Here is a 15,877-nt window from a genome sequence, read left to right on the forward strand (position 1 = left end):
GTATCGCCTGTATATTTAGACCTGACTGTTATCAACAGAATGCGCAGTTGATCTGGTCAAGCACGTTAACTGAGATAAGGGTTGTAGTAGGTGCTCTTGGGCAAGGTAAGGTCTTAGATATAGTGCCCCACGCTCCCTCCCTCACTCAGTGCAACCACTGCCCGCTACTTATTGCCATGCTCCTCATTTCTCCTAATGCTCAACCAGAAGACAGGTCAAAGAACACAGCCTGTACACACTGATTTGCCTTGAAATGCCCCTTACAATAACTTGCGTTCTTATATACATTTTCAATTATGTATTATCTATTGAAGGGGAACAAGTAATATTTAATTATTGATACAATTCAAGGTTATAGAAGTTAATAAATAAAAATAAATTATTATTATTGTAATAATTTCAGACGTCTGAGTTCTGTATGATGTTCTCTCAGTTTGTATCGAAACCGCAGTTGTATGATGCTGTTGACCCTTCGAAGCCATAAGATCATTTATTTAGAAATTCAGTCCATACCTAACAGAAAACACACTGCAATCCCATTGCAGAAAACGATCGGTTAATTCTGTTTACGGAAATAATCGCCGTTTATTCTGAGAATCATTTCTTACCCCTATATACTATCTATGGGCAAAATATAAAGTTTTTTTAAATGTAAAAGCAGTTGGTACATGTAGTAACCATGCTTGAACTTCAAAATGCACATTGTAAATGATTCGCGTGCTGAAGTAATGTGTTACTTTGTGGATACTTACAGGTCTTCAGGGGGTTATTTTGCGAGTTCAACACCACATTCTCGGCCAGTAAGGCTCACGTAGGGAGCTACAGGTTATGCAGAAAAGTGCCGGAGCAGAAATGAAAGTAGTAACTTAACTAGAATATATACAGAAAACTTTAATTCAGAATTATTACAATATTAGAGAAGCATGTATTACCTTGCAATCATGCACAGACACAAAGAATTCAAGTATATTTATAAAACTACTTTCATGAAATAACTTACATTCCTAAGAAAAATATAATTATTTCAAAAGTTAGATAACGCCTACATAATTTTCAAACATACACTTCGCGCGTCGAAATCTTGCGAATGGTATTAATTGCGGTGGGTAGTACTACCTCCGCTGAAAACGTCGGAAAGAAACCAAATTTTATTTTCAATCTTCTTTGTTGTCATCCGAAGCTAATCGATTTATTCAAGTTTTTCTGTTAATTTCATATTCAAAAGTATACGAATTATAAGAAGTATAGAAACAAGAAATGTTATTTTCTAGAGCTGCCAATAGTGGATATTTTTGGAAGAGATATTATGTATAATTCAAACCGCTCAACTCAGTTATCATTAATTTGAATTCATAACAGTGCCCACTTCAATCTTCGGAAGCACAATGCTTAGGTAATTTGGTACACTTTCCAAGTTACACACATTACTGCCTGTAAAAATAGAACATTTCAAGGCACCTGTTAGACTTCCTTGTCACATTTCAAGTATTGTTGTAACATACATTATCATAAACATTCATTAAATTCTATTCTGGATTTGATTGGTGATATACAATGGAAGCAAATGCCTACATGAGCAGTCCATCATGGCTTGCGGAGTTAATATCTTTCAATAATTTTATCACTGATCATTTGGACGGAATTACAAATCAGACTTCAAGACAAGTTTAGGAACACATTAACTTTTATAACGGATTTCTTTAATCGCCTGTTTCGTGATCTCGGTTTCAGTTGTTTTTCCTGGAATCGGTCTATACTAGCCGAGGTAAATGTATAGCTGAAAGGTAAACCAATCCCTATAAGGCTGGGGCCACACGAGCGCACAAAATGCGTCCGTTGTAACGAACGTCATGACGTCCGTTGTAGAAATAAACAAGAGAGGCGAATGCTACGCTTTCTTCTGGCTCCACTGCAGACAAAAAACTACGCACCGCATTCTGCAACTGTCTGGTGTCCTCAGCAACGTCCGTCATAAAGTACGCTCGTTGCAACGGACGTACTTCCTGCGCTCGTGTGGCCCAAGCCTAAGAAGCCGTGAAGGCCTATAGGGTTGTAAGACATCGAGGCTCTCACATTTTCTAGACAATCAGCTCACAGATGGCGGTGAGGTTGTCAGCCTTACACGCCGGTCGCCTTTTGCCCCCCAGGAAGATTCTTGGTACTCATTTCTGTTAGAGGCTAGGTCGACCACAGGGTCATAGTGCGGTTGGAGGGGTTAGTTCAATTGATAAAAGTCATCTCATCGGGACTCGAACCCGCGACCTTCCGGCTTGTGGCATAGTGCCTCAACCAACTACGCTACTTAAATTTACACAGTCGCAACAGTTGAAAACTCTGTGATAGAATCGTAATATAGGCCATGGTTGATTATTCTGAAGTAAAAATTCGCAATTATTGTCTGTCTAAAACATCTTACAGGGTACATCTTAGCCTGATCAGACACCCTTACCGAAGAAACTTCCTGCCTCTTCAACGAGATCTCTGGTGTAGTGATTCCGGTATGAATTGTTTGTTGAAAATAATTTTATAATAATGACGCAATAATGCACGTCACCATCTGATGATGACGCAACTTCAGATACTTTCAATGCACAGTATATCCTTGCTTGCTTGATGCAGAATCCTGACAAAAAATGCCTTCAGAATTCATTACTGACTGTTCATTGCTTAATCTGATAAATATAGACGACGTGAAATCATTCCAGAATAAAGGTGGACATTTTTTTTGAGTACTCTTAATACCAAAGGATACCGTTTTGGGGGAAACTTCCACATGAGTCTGATTTTTGGCGAAGTTTCTCTAAGCGCGAGATTTCCTTTTAAGTGAAACGTTTCGAATATTCAATTTTCATTTAAAACCTAACACTAAGTTGGATTCAAAATTATATTTCAGGAGCAATAATAAGATTCTTTTCAAGTACAGTACTCACAATATTTTGATTTAAGTATTTCTTGGAGACATATAGAATATTGGTGGGAAAGCCGGAAGGAAGGACACAACTGGGAAGACCAAGTCATAGGTGGTTAACAATATTAAATTGGATTTTAGAGAGATAGGATGGGATGGTATGGATTGGATTCATCTGGCTCAGGATAGGGACCAGTGGAGGGCTCTTTTGAACACGGTAATAACACTTCAGGTTCCATAAAATGCTGGGAAATTCTTGAGTGGTTGCACAATTGGTGGCTTCTCAAGAAATACTCTGCACCATGAGTGAGTGAGTTGGAGACATATGGTCTTGTTTGAATTGAAGTCAACCGGAAGCTATCATTTTTTTAAAATCGCGTAACTTTGTGAGGTGAAGGAGGAGTATCATACCTCGCGTATGTGTTTTCGGACGAAACTGTTCTCCTATCACCAAAACCAATTTCAGAACTGGCTTGTTTTATCGATGTTCCCGGGTCAGATTGAACCGGTGATTGAGGCTGTTCGGAATAGAAGTTTGGGTTCGCCTGTCCTGTCACTTCGGGCGTATGGATGAGAGGATGAGGCGTGACTGTATCATACAAGACTTGTGTGGATCTGTAGTTGATATCCTGGATACTGGTGGTGCTTGTGTATGCAAGCGATGGCAAAGCACTTGCTAGATGATCACGTACTATCGCCGTCATCATCAGATACGTTCTGGGGATAAAAACTGTCACCAAGATGACTGTTGCTGTACCGATAAGTCCCCCTGTTATCGCCGCATCTTGCCAGTGTCTGGGTACAAACACGTAAGCAGCGATCCATCCAATAAACGTGATAAGACACAGAAATGAAGCTACAGTGAAGAAAATTCCTTCTTGATAGTTCCTTTTGGAGCGGGCAATGAAAGGGCTCGTGCACACTAAGAGAAGAAGGAGGAAAATGTCATAACTGAGGAGAAAAAGGAAAAGATGACCGTCATAAATGGAAGAACATTGGCGAGATCCAAGGAATGATGAATTTATAGCCCAGAACTGGACACTTAAAGCCAGTTGCACTCCAGCTATGAAAAAACAAAGAACTGTCTGTAAATATCCGTTGACGTGACTCATGAATCCGCCATCTTGATCACAAGATGCTAACATGAAACTCCGAGAAAGCATGATGGAAAACAGAAGAGCGTAGCTGACATTAGTACCAAATATGCGAGAACCACAGATGAGGCCTCTGTGATACGGATCATCAGAAACGAAACTGAAAGGGAGAATAGAAAAATAAGTGAAGTTAATGGCAATCAACAGCAGGAAAGAGAAACTAGGGTTACCCTCAAGCACATCACCTTTGCAGATACGAATCAGAATGAAGGCAGAAATGGCTAGAGAACAGGCGATACCAACTGTCGCGATAGAAGCGATTGCAGCGACCCAAGCGTCTCCTCTCCAAGTTATGGGCAGCGATAATATCGGCTCGTTTCTTGATGGGACAGTTTTCTCGTTATATTCGTCCTGTCTGATATATGGACAGGCGTTTTTGCAGGAAGACTTGTTATTCTCACTGATACAGTGTGTCTCTTTACCCTTTGCAAAATCCAAAAACAATGTCATGTTAATGTTATTTGATACCAACGTAAACAGAGCTGTATTGTTGTAAAATAACTGAAATGTACCGATTTTATCCAGTTCGTGTTTTGGGACAGTCTTAACACGTTGAACGACGTAATAACTTGAGTTATTGGACACTGTGGATACGAGGAGAGTTTCAGTATTGCTCTCAGGGAGTTTACTTGAGTCAGATACGGGCTGAGAAGAAAGTTCGTGAAATGGCGGCAGATTCTGACACAATCCTGTATCGTTATCCTTCAGCGATGGTTTGCAATATCGGGCCTGAGCACTTCTTATTGTGCGGGATATATTGAAGATGGGCGTAGCTACTTCCAGAAACAAAGGACTGCTTGTAATTCTCGAAGTTATATTGTAGTTGCTGTTGTTATGAGAAGCAGCAATTTTCTTCAGTGACGTCAGGATTTCCTCTGTATCCTTTACAGTGGAAGCTGGGGATGTTACTATTAAAGAATCGGCCGGAACGTTTCCTGTGAACAATAAAGATTTAGTTATTTTTAGCCTAGTTAGCTTATTTCATAACAAAGAGAGATTCAACGCATATCATGCTCCCATAATAGATTTCGAAAATTGTCAGAATTTTACAAAACTTGGTGTGCATATCATGATACTGAAGGCTACCCCAATCATATAGTTCTATTTCCCTATCATCAGCGAAGTCAGCTTGGCGTCCGTGTGAAAATCTGAGGTGGAAGCGACTCTACGATCACTTAATGTACAGTCTGTTACAATAATAATATTTGTTTCAAATAATGCAAATTTTGTTAGGTAACGATTTTGGAGAATATAGAACCTGGTCGTCACTCACCTTGTCTGTATGATGGTCAAGAATAGCTAGCATATGGAGACATGGTCAAGATTAAACCAAGATTATGATCTTCTGAGGATGTAACGCCGTGTAGCCTGGTAAATACTTGTCACAATTTCGTAGGAACTTTCAGTTCCAGCGCAGGCGTTTTCTGTCCTTTAGATGGAGGCATCAGATTCGCCCGAAACGTTATTTATCTACCCAGAATACTCTAATCTTATTTGTCACCGCCTTGATAACCTCTTATGGACTGAAGTAACTTTGTCTAGGGTTAACGGTTAGTCGCTGGCCTCCCACCGCGGCGGCCCGGATTCGAGCCGATGTCTGGTCATTTTGGATTTGTGGTGGACAGTGTGGTGCTGAGTCAAATTTTCTTCAAGTACTTCGGTTTCCCCTGCCAATTTTCATTCCACCAGTTGCTCCATAATCAAATTTACATCTGGGGCTGGTACAATAGGCCAATAGTGGCCGCAGTATCAAATGGACTCAGTCTCACCTCACTTTATCTAGTGTTCGTCTGTTGGCACGTGTGAACACAAAAGCAGGACATTTTCTTAGCAAGGCGACGATCTGACCAGACATTACCCAAAGAAGACCCTGTGACACAGAGTAAAGCTCGTCTTCCCTGCAACCTGCCAAATGCTGGGCCAGAGAGTGTTCAGGGTTATCCCACACCTGAGGTGGCAGTGTCAGATGAGTAATGAGCAATAGTGGAAGGAAGGCCGGCAGGGAAAAGCCGAAGAAACTTAGGGAAAACTCTGCTTCAGTGCCACTTCGTTCACCACTGATCTCATATAAATGCCCACCGGATTTGAATCCTAGTCTTTGTGATGAGAAGTCAGCCCCTATCGTCGGACCTGTAACATGGCTCCTACAGCAGAGAGTTAGTTAAACGACTAATCATATTATTGATGTGAGTTCAAATGTTGTCGGAAAAGTTGCAAAGCTCTGTCGGGCTATGAGAAAGATGAGGGAACTGCATAATGAGAATAGACTTACCGAGAAACGACAGTTCCTGAGGTATGTTCAGGGGCACGAGCACCCACTGCAGGGTAGAAGCCGTGTTGTCGTCACGAGCAACTTGTACAGTGCGCAGAATCTCATTCGTTGAGCCAAAAACTAGTGCGACGTTTCCTTTCTGCCGCGGCTCTGAAGCCTGAAACGCCGTCGCCCAGATCCTAAATAAAGGAAACTCAACATTACTACAAGATTCTGGATTTAATGAGAGAACGAATAAGGGTTTTCTTCGGTTTTCTCATTCCTTCCAGGCAATTGCCGGAATAGCATCTCATATTATTAGGCAACGACCGCTTCCCTCCACAATATCTAAGGGAGGGTAGGCCTATGAATTTGTCATGTAGTATAGCGTGGGCGAAGATGCGATCTCGAGGATAAAGAATATCGAAATTTGGAGTGGATTACACTGGCTCAGCATGAGTACAATATCACGTAGAGCAAACGAAACACAAATATTATTGTAAATCTTATTTTACAGTCGACGAGTGACGAGTATCTTGTAATGATAGTAACACCTTCAGTGTGATGAGTACCTGGTAATGACAGTAACAACACCTTCAGTCTGAAGAGTACCTGGTAATGATAATGACACCTTCAGTGTGATGAGTACCTGGTAATAATAGTAACACCTTCAGTGTGATGAGTACCTGGCAATGATAGTAACACCTTCAGTGTGACGAGTACCTGGTAATGACAGTAACAACACCTTCAGTGTGACGAGTACCTGGTAATGACAGTAACAACACCTTCAGTGTGACGAGTACCTGGTAATGACAGTAACAACACCTTCAGTGTGATGAGTACCTGGTAATGACAGTAACAACACCTTCAGTGTGACGAGTACCTGGTAATGACAGTAACAACACCTTCAGTGTGATGAGTACCTGGTAATGACAGTAACAACACCTTCAGTGTGACGAGTACCTGGTAATGACAGTAACAACACCTTCAGTGTGATGAGTACCTGGTAATGACAGTAACAACACCTTCAGTGTGACGAGTACCTGGTAATGACAGTAACAACACCTTCAGTGTGATGAGTACCTGGTAATGATAGTAACACCTTCAGTGTGATGAGTATCTGGTAATGATAGTAACAACACCTTCAGTGTGACGAGTACCTGGTAATGACAGTAACAACACCTTCAGTGTGATGAGTACCTGGTAATGATAGTAACACCTTCAGTGTGATGTGTATCTGGTAATGATAGTAACACCTTCAGTGTGACGAGTACCTGGTAATGACAGTAACAACACCTTCAGTGTGACGAGTACCTGGTAATGACAGTAACAACACCTTCAGTGAAATGCGTATACGTACGAGCTGTGTCTGTCAGCGAAAGATGCCTGGTGATGAACGCAGATGTCCTCTCTACTTGCCGCTTGTCCGAAAGTTGAAATATACTCAGTAGAAGGAGCCAGTGTGATGGCGACTTGGGACCAGTTGAGAGCCGACAATAGGGAGGCTGTGAGGGTAGAGACCACAGCAGGGTACTCGGAACTCGTCACGAATACAGGCAGGTGCGCAGTGGCCACCAATTCTTGCAAGTGCGTTGAAATACTTGGCGTTGTCACCACACCTGCACAAAAAAAAAAGAACTCCGTGGTTTTAGTCTGCAAGCGAACTATACCGACCGAGCGACCACCACTTGTCGGCGAAGTTAGTGCCAACTTTAGCGGATAGAGGGTGTCACGTTGTCAGAACAACGAATCCCCATTGCTATTAATTTCGGTTTTCTAACCCGGAGCCGCCATTTCCTTGAAACAGCTCCTCAATTATCCTCACGAGGCTGAGTGGACCCCGTTCCAGACCCACTATTTATCAGAAAATCTGGTAGCGCCGGGAATCGAACCCGGGACTTCTGGATCTATAGCCCAAAACTCTGAGCACTAGACCACAGAGGCGGTCCACCACACCTGTACGGTGGTATTCAGTAACACGAAATAAATATTTATTTGCGACTTTCAAAATACTATTACTACACATAACTACTCTCACTTAATTTAATCTAACCGTACGGACTGTGGGCTGGACGGCCGGAATGCGATTCCCGATAGGGGCAAGAGATTAATCTCTACAACACAGTATTCAGACCATCTCTGGGGTCCACCTAGCCTCCTATCAATGTGTACCGGGAGATCATCATCATCATCATCATCACTGGCACGACAGCGCTTTGTGAGCCCTGGCCTTCCTCAGGATTGCTCGCCACTCTTCTCCATTCGATGCTACATTCCTCCAGTTCTTAGCACCCAAAATTCTTATGTCCTGCCACACACATTCTTCCCATCGTAACCTTGGTCTTCCCACTCTGTACCGGGGGATCTTCCCCTGGGAATTAAGCGGCCAGGGCGTGGAGCTGACCATCTCCATCTGGTGTCGAGGTCAAGAAAGGTGGAGCTATATTTCCACATTCCCATATGTCTTAATGGCATGGTGTTTAACCAAGGACAACTGTACCGTTAGCTAGGTGTGTATATTTCAGTCTTAAATGGGGTAAGATAGAAAATGTCTGTCTGTGTAAACATCATGATATTAAAGCGCAGCCGAATTTTTTAAAAATGATGACGTAATGAGGTACATCACTCTTTGGTAATAACACACACTGAAAAAAGTTTTACGTACGAAATACTGTTATTTTTAAGAGCCGGGATAGCGCAGTCGGTATAGTGACTGACTAGGGGCTGGACCAGTGAGGTGTCGGAGTTCGAGTCCCGGTAGGGTCAAGAATTTTCACTTCTTGATCTCGTCCAGCCCGGCTCTGGGGTCCACCCAACTTCCTGTCCAATGAGTACTGGGGTCTCTTTCCCCAGAGGTAAAGCGGCCGGGGCGTGAACCTGACCACTCATCTCCAAATAATGCCGAGGTGAAGAAAATGTGGATCTATACATCCACTCTCCCATACGTCTTCATGGGGTAGTGCTTAATTAATTAAGCTCAGGGACAACTTTAATTTAATATCCCGGGTTCGATTCTGTGCTCGGAGGGTTGCTAACCTGATTGATGATTTTTGTGATTTCATCATCATTATTGGCGAAACAACCCCTTTTGTGCAGTATTCTTCATCTGAGGATTCTGCCAGGTTTGTACTATATAGACCATCCGGTTTCCTATTTTTCGCATTTCACAATAATAATTTTTTTACAGAACAAAGACGTCAGCCTTGCGTCAAACCCCTAGCTGGAGGACAGATGATATTGATTTGCTTCAGCGACAGCAGGTTGTCGTGTGTATACAACTTCAAAATAGGCCTCATATTGCCCAAACATTACCTGAGGTTCTCACGGCAGTTACTAGAGCATTATTCTTGTCTGGGATCTGACACCTTATACGTAATCTGGCACATGTACAACGACGTTTCGGAAGAAATTTCTACCTACATTTTCGAGGTAGAAGACTCTTCTACACTAGGCTAAACGGCGTCGCATCCCAGAAGACAATATTCCTAATTTATAACTTAATTTTTATTTGGTCTTCCGGGTTATGACACTGTGTAAGCTCGTAGCTGATTACTGACGTTTCGGAGGAACGTGTTGCTTTCTTTACATATACATTGAAGAAGGAGGCAGAACTTTTCTCCGAAAATTTAGTACCCTAACCACACTTCACGGTTTCATAATCCAGAAAATCACTACTTCATTCTTCATTCTTGTTGAAGCCTCAAACCTCGTCGTTCATTGCGTTGTTGCATAACCTACTCCTTGAAGTAGCGCTCTTACATGAATGAAGAATATACCTTGCATTAGTTGTAGGAATGGAGTCTCAGATGAGTCTACTGTACCAGTCCATGTGATAGGCGAGTATGGAACTTAGATGAAATGGCAGTCGGTAAGGAATACCTAAGTATCCTGCCGTAGAGACACTACGCTTTCTACAGCTCATATATGGATTACCCTAGTATTGAACCCGGGTTTCCTCCTGAGAATCCAGAGATTATATCACGCCCTTCTTGTGTATTTAAAGCTTACCTGAAGGATAAGTGCTGAGGCATACTGTTTCTTGCAATCCTGTTTTTAACGCTTTCTGGGCAGTCAGAGGTTCCGAGCAGGCGTCGTACAACAACAACCCTGAAACCAAGAAAAGAAATAGAAGTGCTTGTTAAGTTGGGGCACGCGGTAGCGTCGAGGGATTTTTTATTTGAACTAAATATTACAGCCGCATTACGGCCCTGGGGCAGACTCAACCCTAACTGAAATAAATACCAGGAATCTTCCTGGGGGTAAAGGAAGGTCGGCGCGCAAGACTAACAACCTCATTGCCATGTGTGAGCTTATTGTCTAGAAAATGTGGGAGCCTTGACGCGTCATAATCCTATGGGATTTCACGACCTGTTACAGGGATATTTTTACTTTTTTCTTATTAATTTATTTTCTCTACAATTGAAGCTTAAACTAATAATTAAAGTGAGCTGAATTTTGGCAGCAGTGTTTCTTCTGTACATTTGTGGGCTGTCCCCAGTAATTGGCGTTCTTGTCGTGGCGGAACAATTGTGTTTCTACCTGTTTGTTTAGTTTCTTATCTGGTTGTTTATAGCTTATTTAACGACGTCGCTAGTAGCTTCGAATTTTATGATGAATAATGTAATGGAAAGTATTCAGTCAGAAATCAGCTATAGGATAATTTGAGGTACTATTTCGGCATTGAAAATATAACCACGAAAAACCTTAGGATATCCAATCTCCGGACTAAACGAAGCTGAGGTAGCTATGTCAATAAAATGACTTCCTATCTGTTGGAGAACGGGGTTCGATTTCCTGCAGAGGCAGAAGTTTCAAGCCAGGATCTCTGACACTTCCAGCGTCCTAGCCGATGTTCGCTGGTGGTTAAGCGGCCTGAGCGTGAAGAGAAGCAGAGGCTCCCAGTATTTAGAGTCGCAGGCCTACTCCTTACTGATATGGCGCTTCGACACAGGTGGAGCTATAAAGTTCACATAGGCCTATAGGGGTGCCTGGGCCCGTCTGTATGTCCTTCCGTAAGGACTGACAAATCAAAGATACAATGCTGGATTCCTTTGAGAGCATAAGAAATAAGATAAAGTAAAAAAGTAAAGGTATCCCTGTAACAGGCTGTGAAGGCCATAGAGTTGTGAGATGCTGAGGTTCCCACATTTTCTAGACAATCGGCTCATAGATGGCGGCAAGGTTGTCAGCCTTACGCGCCGGCCGCCCTTTACCACCAAGAATATTCCTGGTACTCATTTCTGTTAGAGGCTGAGTCGATCCCAGGGACATATTGCGGCTGGAAGGATTAGGTCAATTGAAAAAATCCAATGAGCTCATCGGAAATTGAACCCGCGACCTTCCAGCTTGTAGCATAGTGCCTCAACCAACTACGCTACCTCGTTCTCCTAAGAAATAAGACGACGAATTAAATCTATTGTGGAGACCATGGACTAGAAGGAGAAAGAAGAATGAAGGAAGATGCATAAAAGGGAATTTTGAAACTGCGAACACGGACGGAAGGAGGCGCTTATGGGTGCATAGAAAAAGTGATTAGGGCTTTGTTACAAAATGAACCACTGTGATGGAATTATCGGCGAGTGGCGATGATGATAATGACAGACCACTTTTACATTCGCAGCACTTACCCAGTGTGACGCCTGGTATAAAATTTTGTCTGTTAAGTTCCTGGACAACCCATACAGCTGACAGCATCTGATGAATCCCTTCGGTAACCAGTGTAGAGCAATTGGCTCCCGTATACATGTCGAATATACCTGAAACATGGAGATACGTTAATTGAGACACGCTTGCATGAGGCTCACTTATACTCACTTGTATAACTACTGTCATTTGAACAAGATTTTTTCAATAGTGATATCATGACCGGTCACGGTAGCCCAGCGGTCTAAGGCATGTACTGTCTTCGATCGCTCGGAAGCCGGGATTGTGGGTTCGGATCTGTTTCCTGTGAGGTACGAACTGAATTCTTATATATTATTCTTATACACTGCCGGTCACGGTAGCCGAGCGGTCTAAGGCATGTACTGTCTTCGCTTCCCCGGAAGCCGTGATCGTGAGTTCGGATCCCACACAAGGCATGGATGTTTGGTGTGTGTATGCGTTTCAACTGTGCTTGTGATGTCCTGTGTTTAAGTAGAGGCTTTGCGACGACTGATCATCCATCTAAGGAGTCCTACCGTCTGTAAAAATGATTAATGAAACTGAGAAATCAGCCCTATGCTCTAAAGTGGGAACAAGAGGTACAAAAATGACATCATGCAGTACAGTAATTAGTGTAGGTGAATCTAAGACTTATTTTTTACTGAAATTTATAAGTAATATCATTTGGGTAAGTTCCAACAGGAAAAGTTACTCACCTATAATAGTGGCATCACCCGGTATAGTAATGGACGAACTCTTTGTTTCACACGGAACTTTATGAGCGCAGCAACTTCCCAAAATATTCCCCAAGCACAGGAGGGCCAAGAAAGCTGTGACAGACTCCATAACTTTTGTACTGAAATGTGAAATATTCGTTACATATAAATGTTGATAAGGGATTCTGTGATAATTTTACTTCTGTTAGAAATTGATTTGTTTATTACTTTTGTTGTTCTTGATATTTATCACATAAAATTAATGGACAAAATACAAAGATGAAAACGGTACCGAAATTAACATAACGTCAGCTTCGTTCACATCACTTGTGAAGTGATTCGGTCGTCAGAACCACGTTTCAGAACCATTAGGATTGATCTGATTTTATATCATTCGTCTTACTGGTAGGCATACTTACCTCGTGATATATAACCACACATAGAATGGACTCTTCATGTATTACCGCCACACCAAACTATTGCGCGCGATCGCCATATTGCAATTTTCCATAATCCTTAAAATATCATAATACGTGTCTACTAAAATATTTATCGCGATGTAAAACTTCATGATCCTACATGGCTGCGAAGCTGTTCTTATAATTCTGTACGGCCGCCATGTTGGTTTGTAGGTATAATATTGTAGCGTACTAATATTCGAAGGTTTTAAAAGGTCTATCTTCATATGAGTTTCATGAGAATCGCAGACAATTGCCTGTAATATTAATGAGCAATTAGATATTTTTTTAGGTTACGTAACTTTTGAATTAATATCTATCTTTAGTTCTCGGTAAGAAGGGCTTAAGTGAAATGTTGACAGTTATCTGTTTCTGGGGGTTTTATTTTCAGACCCAGTCAATATCCGGACTACATAGCGTCAAATGTTAGGTTAACTGACTAATAGTGAACTAGAAGGGATAAGGAAGGAAGCGGTCATAACCTAACCAGGCTAGTATCCCGACATTTTATTGGAGATATTGAGGAAATTCACTAAAGTCCTGTCAGGATAGTCGGCGGCCCGGACAAGATATGAACCCAACATGTGTCTATGGAGTTACATCTCGTATGATCTTACTACCGCAAATACAGTCCTTATGTAATGGAAGATACCTAGAGTTATGTAAAAAATAACCACATCCCAATAATGCGAGTACGAAATGTCTTGAGTCAAATTATGGCCTTCGTAAAGACTTCTTGCAGAACATCGTCGAAATGGCGTCGAGTGAGGTGGAAAGATGGTTATGTTGGTAAATTAAAATTTAGGAGGAATCACAACCTATTTACATATAATATCTTGGAATTCTGCTGGAGATACTGAGTAAAACGATCAAGAGCCTCAATCACAATGAATGAACCGATCAGAACTGAACAACAAGGCCGTCATAAAAAAATCAACGAAAATCACGGTTGCACAACATGTCTCCTCTGCGCAGGAACAAATTGTTCTGCTCTAATTATAGCCATAATCCAAGACACGGGGACCGAACAAGTTAGTATGGCAAAAATAAGATTTTTATTAGGAGAATATTCGGTTCGAATCTCTGTCGCATTACCAGATATTCTGACGGAGGATGCTCCTCCAGTCTCTCCTCAAAAGTGTCCCTTAGCCCCAATAGGGCGAAACTGTCCCCTTTCTATCTTCGTACCTATTTCTTTAAGTCGAAACATATATGTAATATATATTATCACTTTCTTGTTTATAGAATGATGAATATATACATGTTATTTATACGACATTTAGTCTTGAAACACAATTATTTACAAACTATTACTTAATAACCATTCATGATTGTCTTCCGGTCTTATTGTACTATACATTATCTTAGTAGTTGAAGCAACGCTGTTAAACGCGCTAAGAATCTATCACTAATCCTTTAAAGTACAGTGGTTTCTACACGTACCACCTGCTTCAACACACAACAACTCTTTGTTCTGCCCACAGAATGTATCGTTCTCACAGTAAACAGCAACTGTTTCCCTAAACAGCATTAACCGGTTGCTCTCTATAGCGGCGACATAAAATGTTTCCTTTGAGGTACGGACTGAATTCTTATATAAAATTTCTATGAATTTCAGGCTGCAGACTGTTAGCTGTAGACCTATATTGTATAACTATATGCTTGCAGTTCTATTAGGTTCGTGTTCTACTGGTAATATATATAACCTAGACATGACACTTACCTCTAAGCACGAAATATAGTTTGAGCTGTAAGCACATAAGAAATACACAGTTCGTTTTACCGGCAGTTGCAAATGTGGGCACGATATGAGCTGTTCAAGCCAGTGACTGTGAAGATACTGCGTAGCAAGCCACCCCGCCACCCTTTGCGGCACGTGGACACAGTCTACACCTGCCGACATATAGCGTGCGGGGTAAAAACTAGAGGTACAGTATTGTAAAAGTACAGCTACCCCTGTACTTAATTCTATAATTAAACACTGCGTCATAAAGACGTATAGGACGGTGGTAGTGTAGCTCCAACATTTTCAGTCTTGACCCTAGATGGAGGCAAGTGAACAGCTTCACGTCCCTGCCGTTTTACCCCCTTGGTTAGACCTTCCGATACCCATTGGTTAGGAAGCTGGTTTGTCTCAGTTACGGTCTTCATGTAGTGAAGAAAAGAAAAATGTATTAACCTGCAGGATTTCGAACTCCTGCCTTCCAACCCGTAGCCTAATTGCTGTGCCGATTGAGCTATCCCGGCTCTGTTAAGGTATTTTGCTTTATTATGTTATTTATTTAATTACACCTTCAATAGCACAGATTACATAAAACAGGTGACCAAATCAACTTAATATCCGAGCCCCCATATGACAGTTTTGAAGTTCAGCAAGGAAGCAAACAGAGGAAGATCAGACGGCGCAGGTGTTTAGGTCATGGTTTAGACGCGTTGCATATCTTTGTATGTAACCCATTTGTAAGAAACGGATTGATTGTTACACTGATAGATCAAAAGAGGCGCATGGGGTTCGCGAATCACAGGATGATCACGTCTGTTATATGGAGAGTGAATGGTGGGATGATTAACGAATAATGAATTGGAAAGGAGGAGGTCGTGATATAATTTTGGATGTTATTACTCGACATTTCGATGCAGGGGCTGAGGAAATTCACGAAAGTCATTAGGCTGTAGAGGCGGTGTCCTGGACGAGATTCGAGCTGGACATCTCCTGGGTAGAAAATCAGAAACGTTATCGCCTGAGC

General features: G+C 41.8%; 1 protein-coding gene across 2 annotated transcripts; it reads right to left on the reverse strand.

The window, feature by feature from the left end:
* Positions 1-3,159: 3,159 nt before the first annotated feature.
* LOC111873836 (protein bride of sevenless) lies at positions 3,160-14,946 on the reverse strand. Of its 2 annotated transcripts, XM_033755223.1 has the most exons (8): positions 14,854-14,946; positions 12,673-12,812; positions 12,493-12,495; positions 11,941-12,069; positions 10,322-10,420; positions 7,674-7,932; positions 6,335-6,513; positions 3,160-4,997 (listed from the first exon to the last, which is right to left on the reverse strand). In XM_033755223.1, exons 2-8 carry the CDS (start codon positions 12,800-12,802, stop codon positions 3,277-3,279), a joined length of 2,520 nt encoding a protein of 839 aa, XP_033611114.1. In that variant the 5' UTR covers positions 12,803-12,812; positions 14,854-14,946; the 3' UTR covers positions 3,160-3,276. The 2 variants fall into 2 exon arrangements, with proteins under 2 accessions (XP_033611114.1, XP_023724611.1); XM_023868843.2 differs by lacking the exon at positions 12,493-12,495.
* Between the last annotated feature and the right edge of the window lie 931 nt (positions 14,947-15,877).

Source organism: Cryptotermes secundus, unplaced genomic scaffold (assembly GCF_002891405.2).
Source record: "Cryptotermes secundus unplaced genomic scaffold, Csec_1.0 scaffold215, whole genome shotgun sequence".
NCBI lineage: Eukaryota > Metazoa > Arthropoda > Insecta > Blattodea > Kalotermitidae > Cryptotermes > Cryptotermes secundus.

Bases quoted from the DNA above. Each gene is read 5' to 3' on its own strand.
- LOC111873836 (XM_033755223.1), bottom strand. From the start codon at position 12,802: ATGGAGTCTGTCACAGCTTTCTTGGCCCTCCTGTGCTTGGGGAATATT. The intron at 7,933-10,321 runs GTAAGCTTTAAA...TTTTTTGTGCAG, and splicing joins CCTCAGCACTTATCCTTCAG to GTGTGGTGACAACGCCAAGT. The intron at 4,998-6,334 runs GTAAGTCTATTC...TATTGTTCACAG, and splicing joins TCAGGAACTGTCGTTTCTCG to GAAACGTTCCGGCCGATTCT.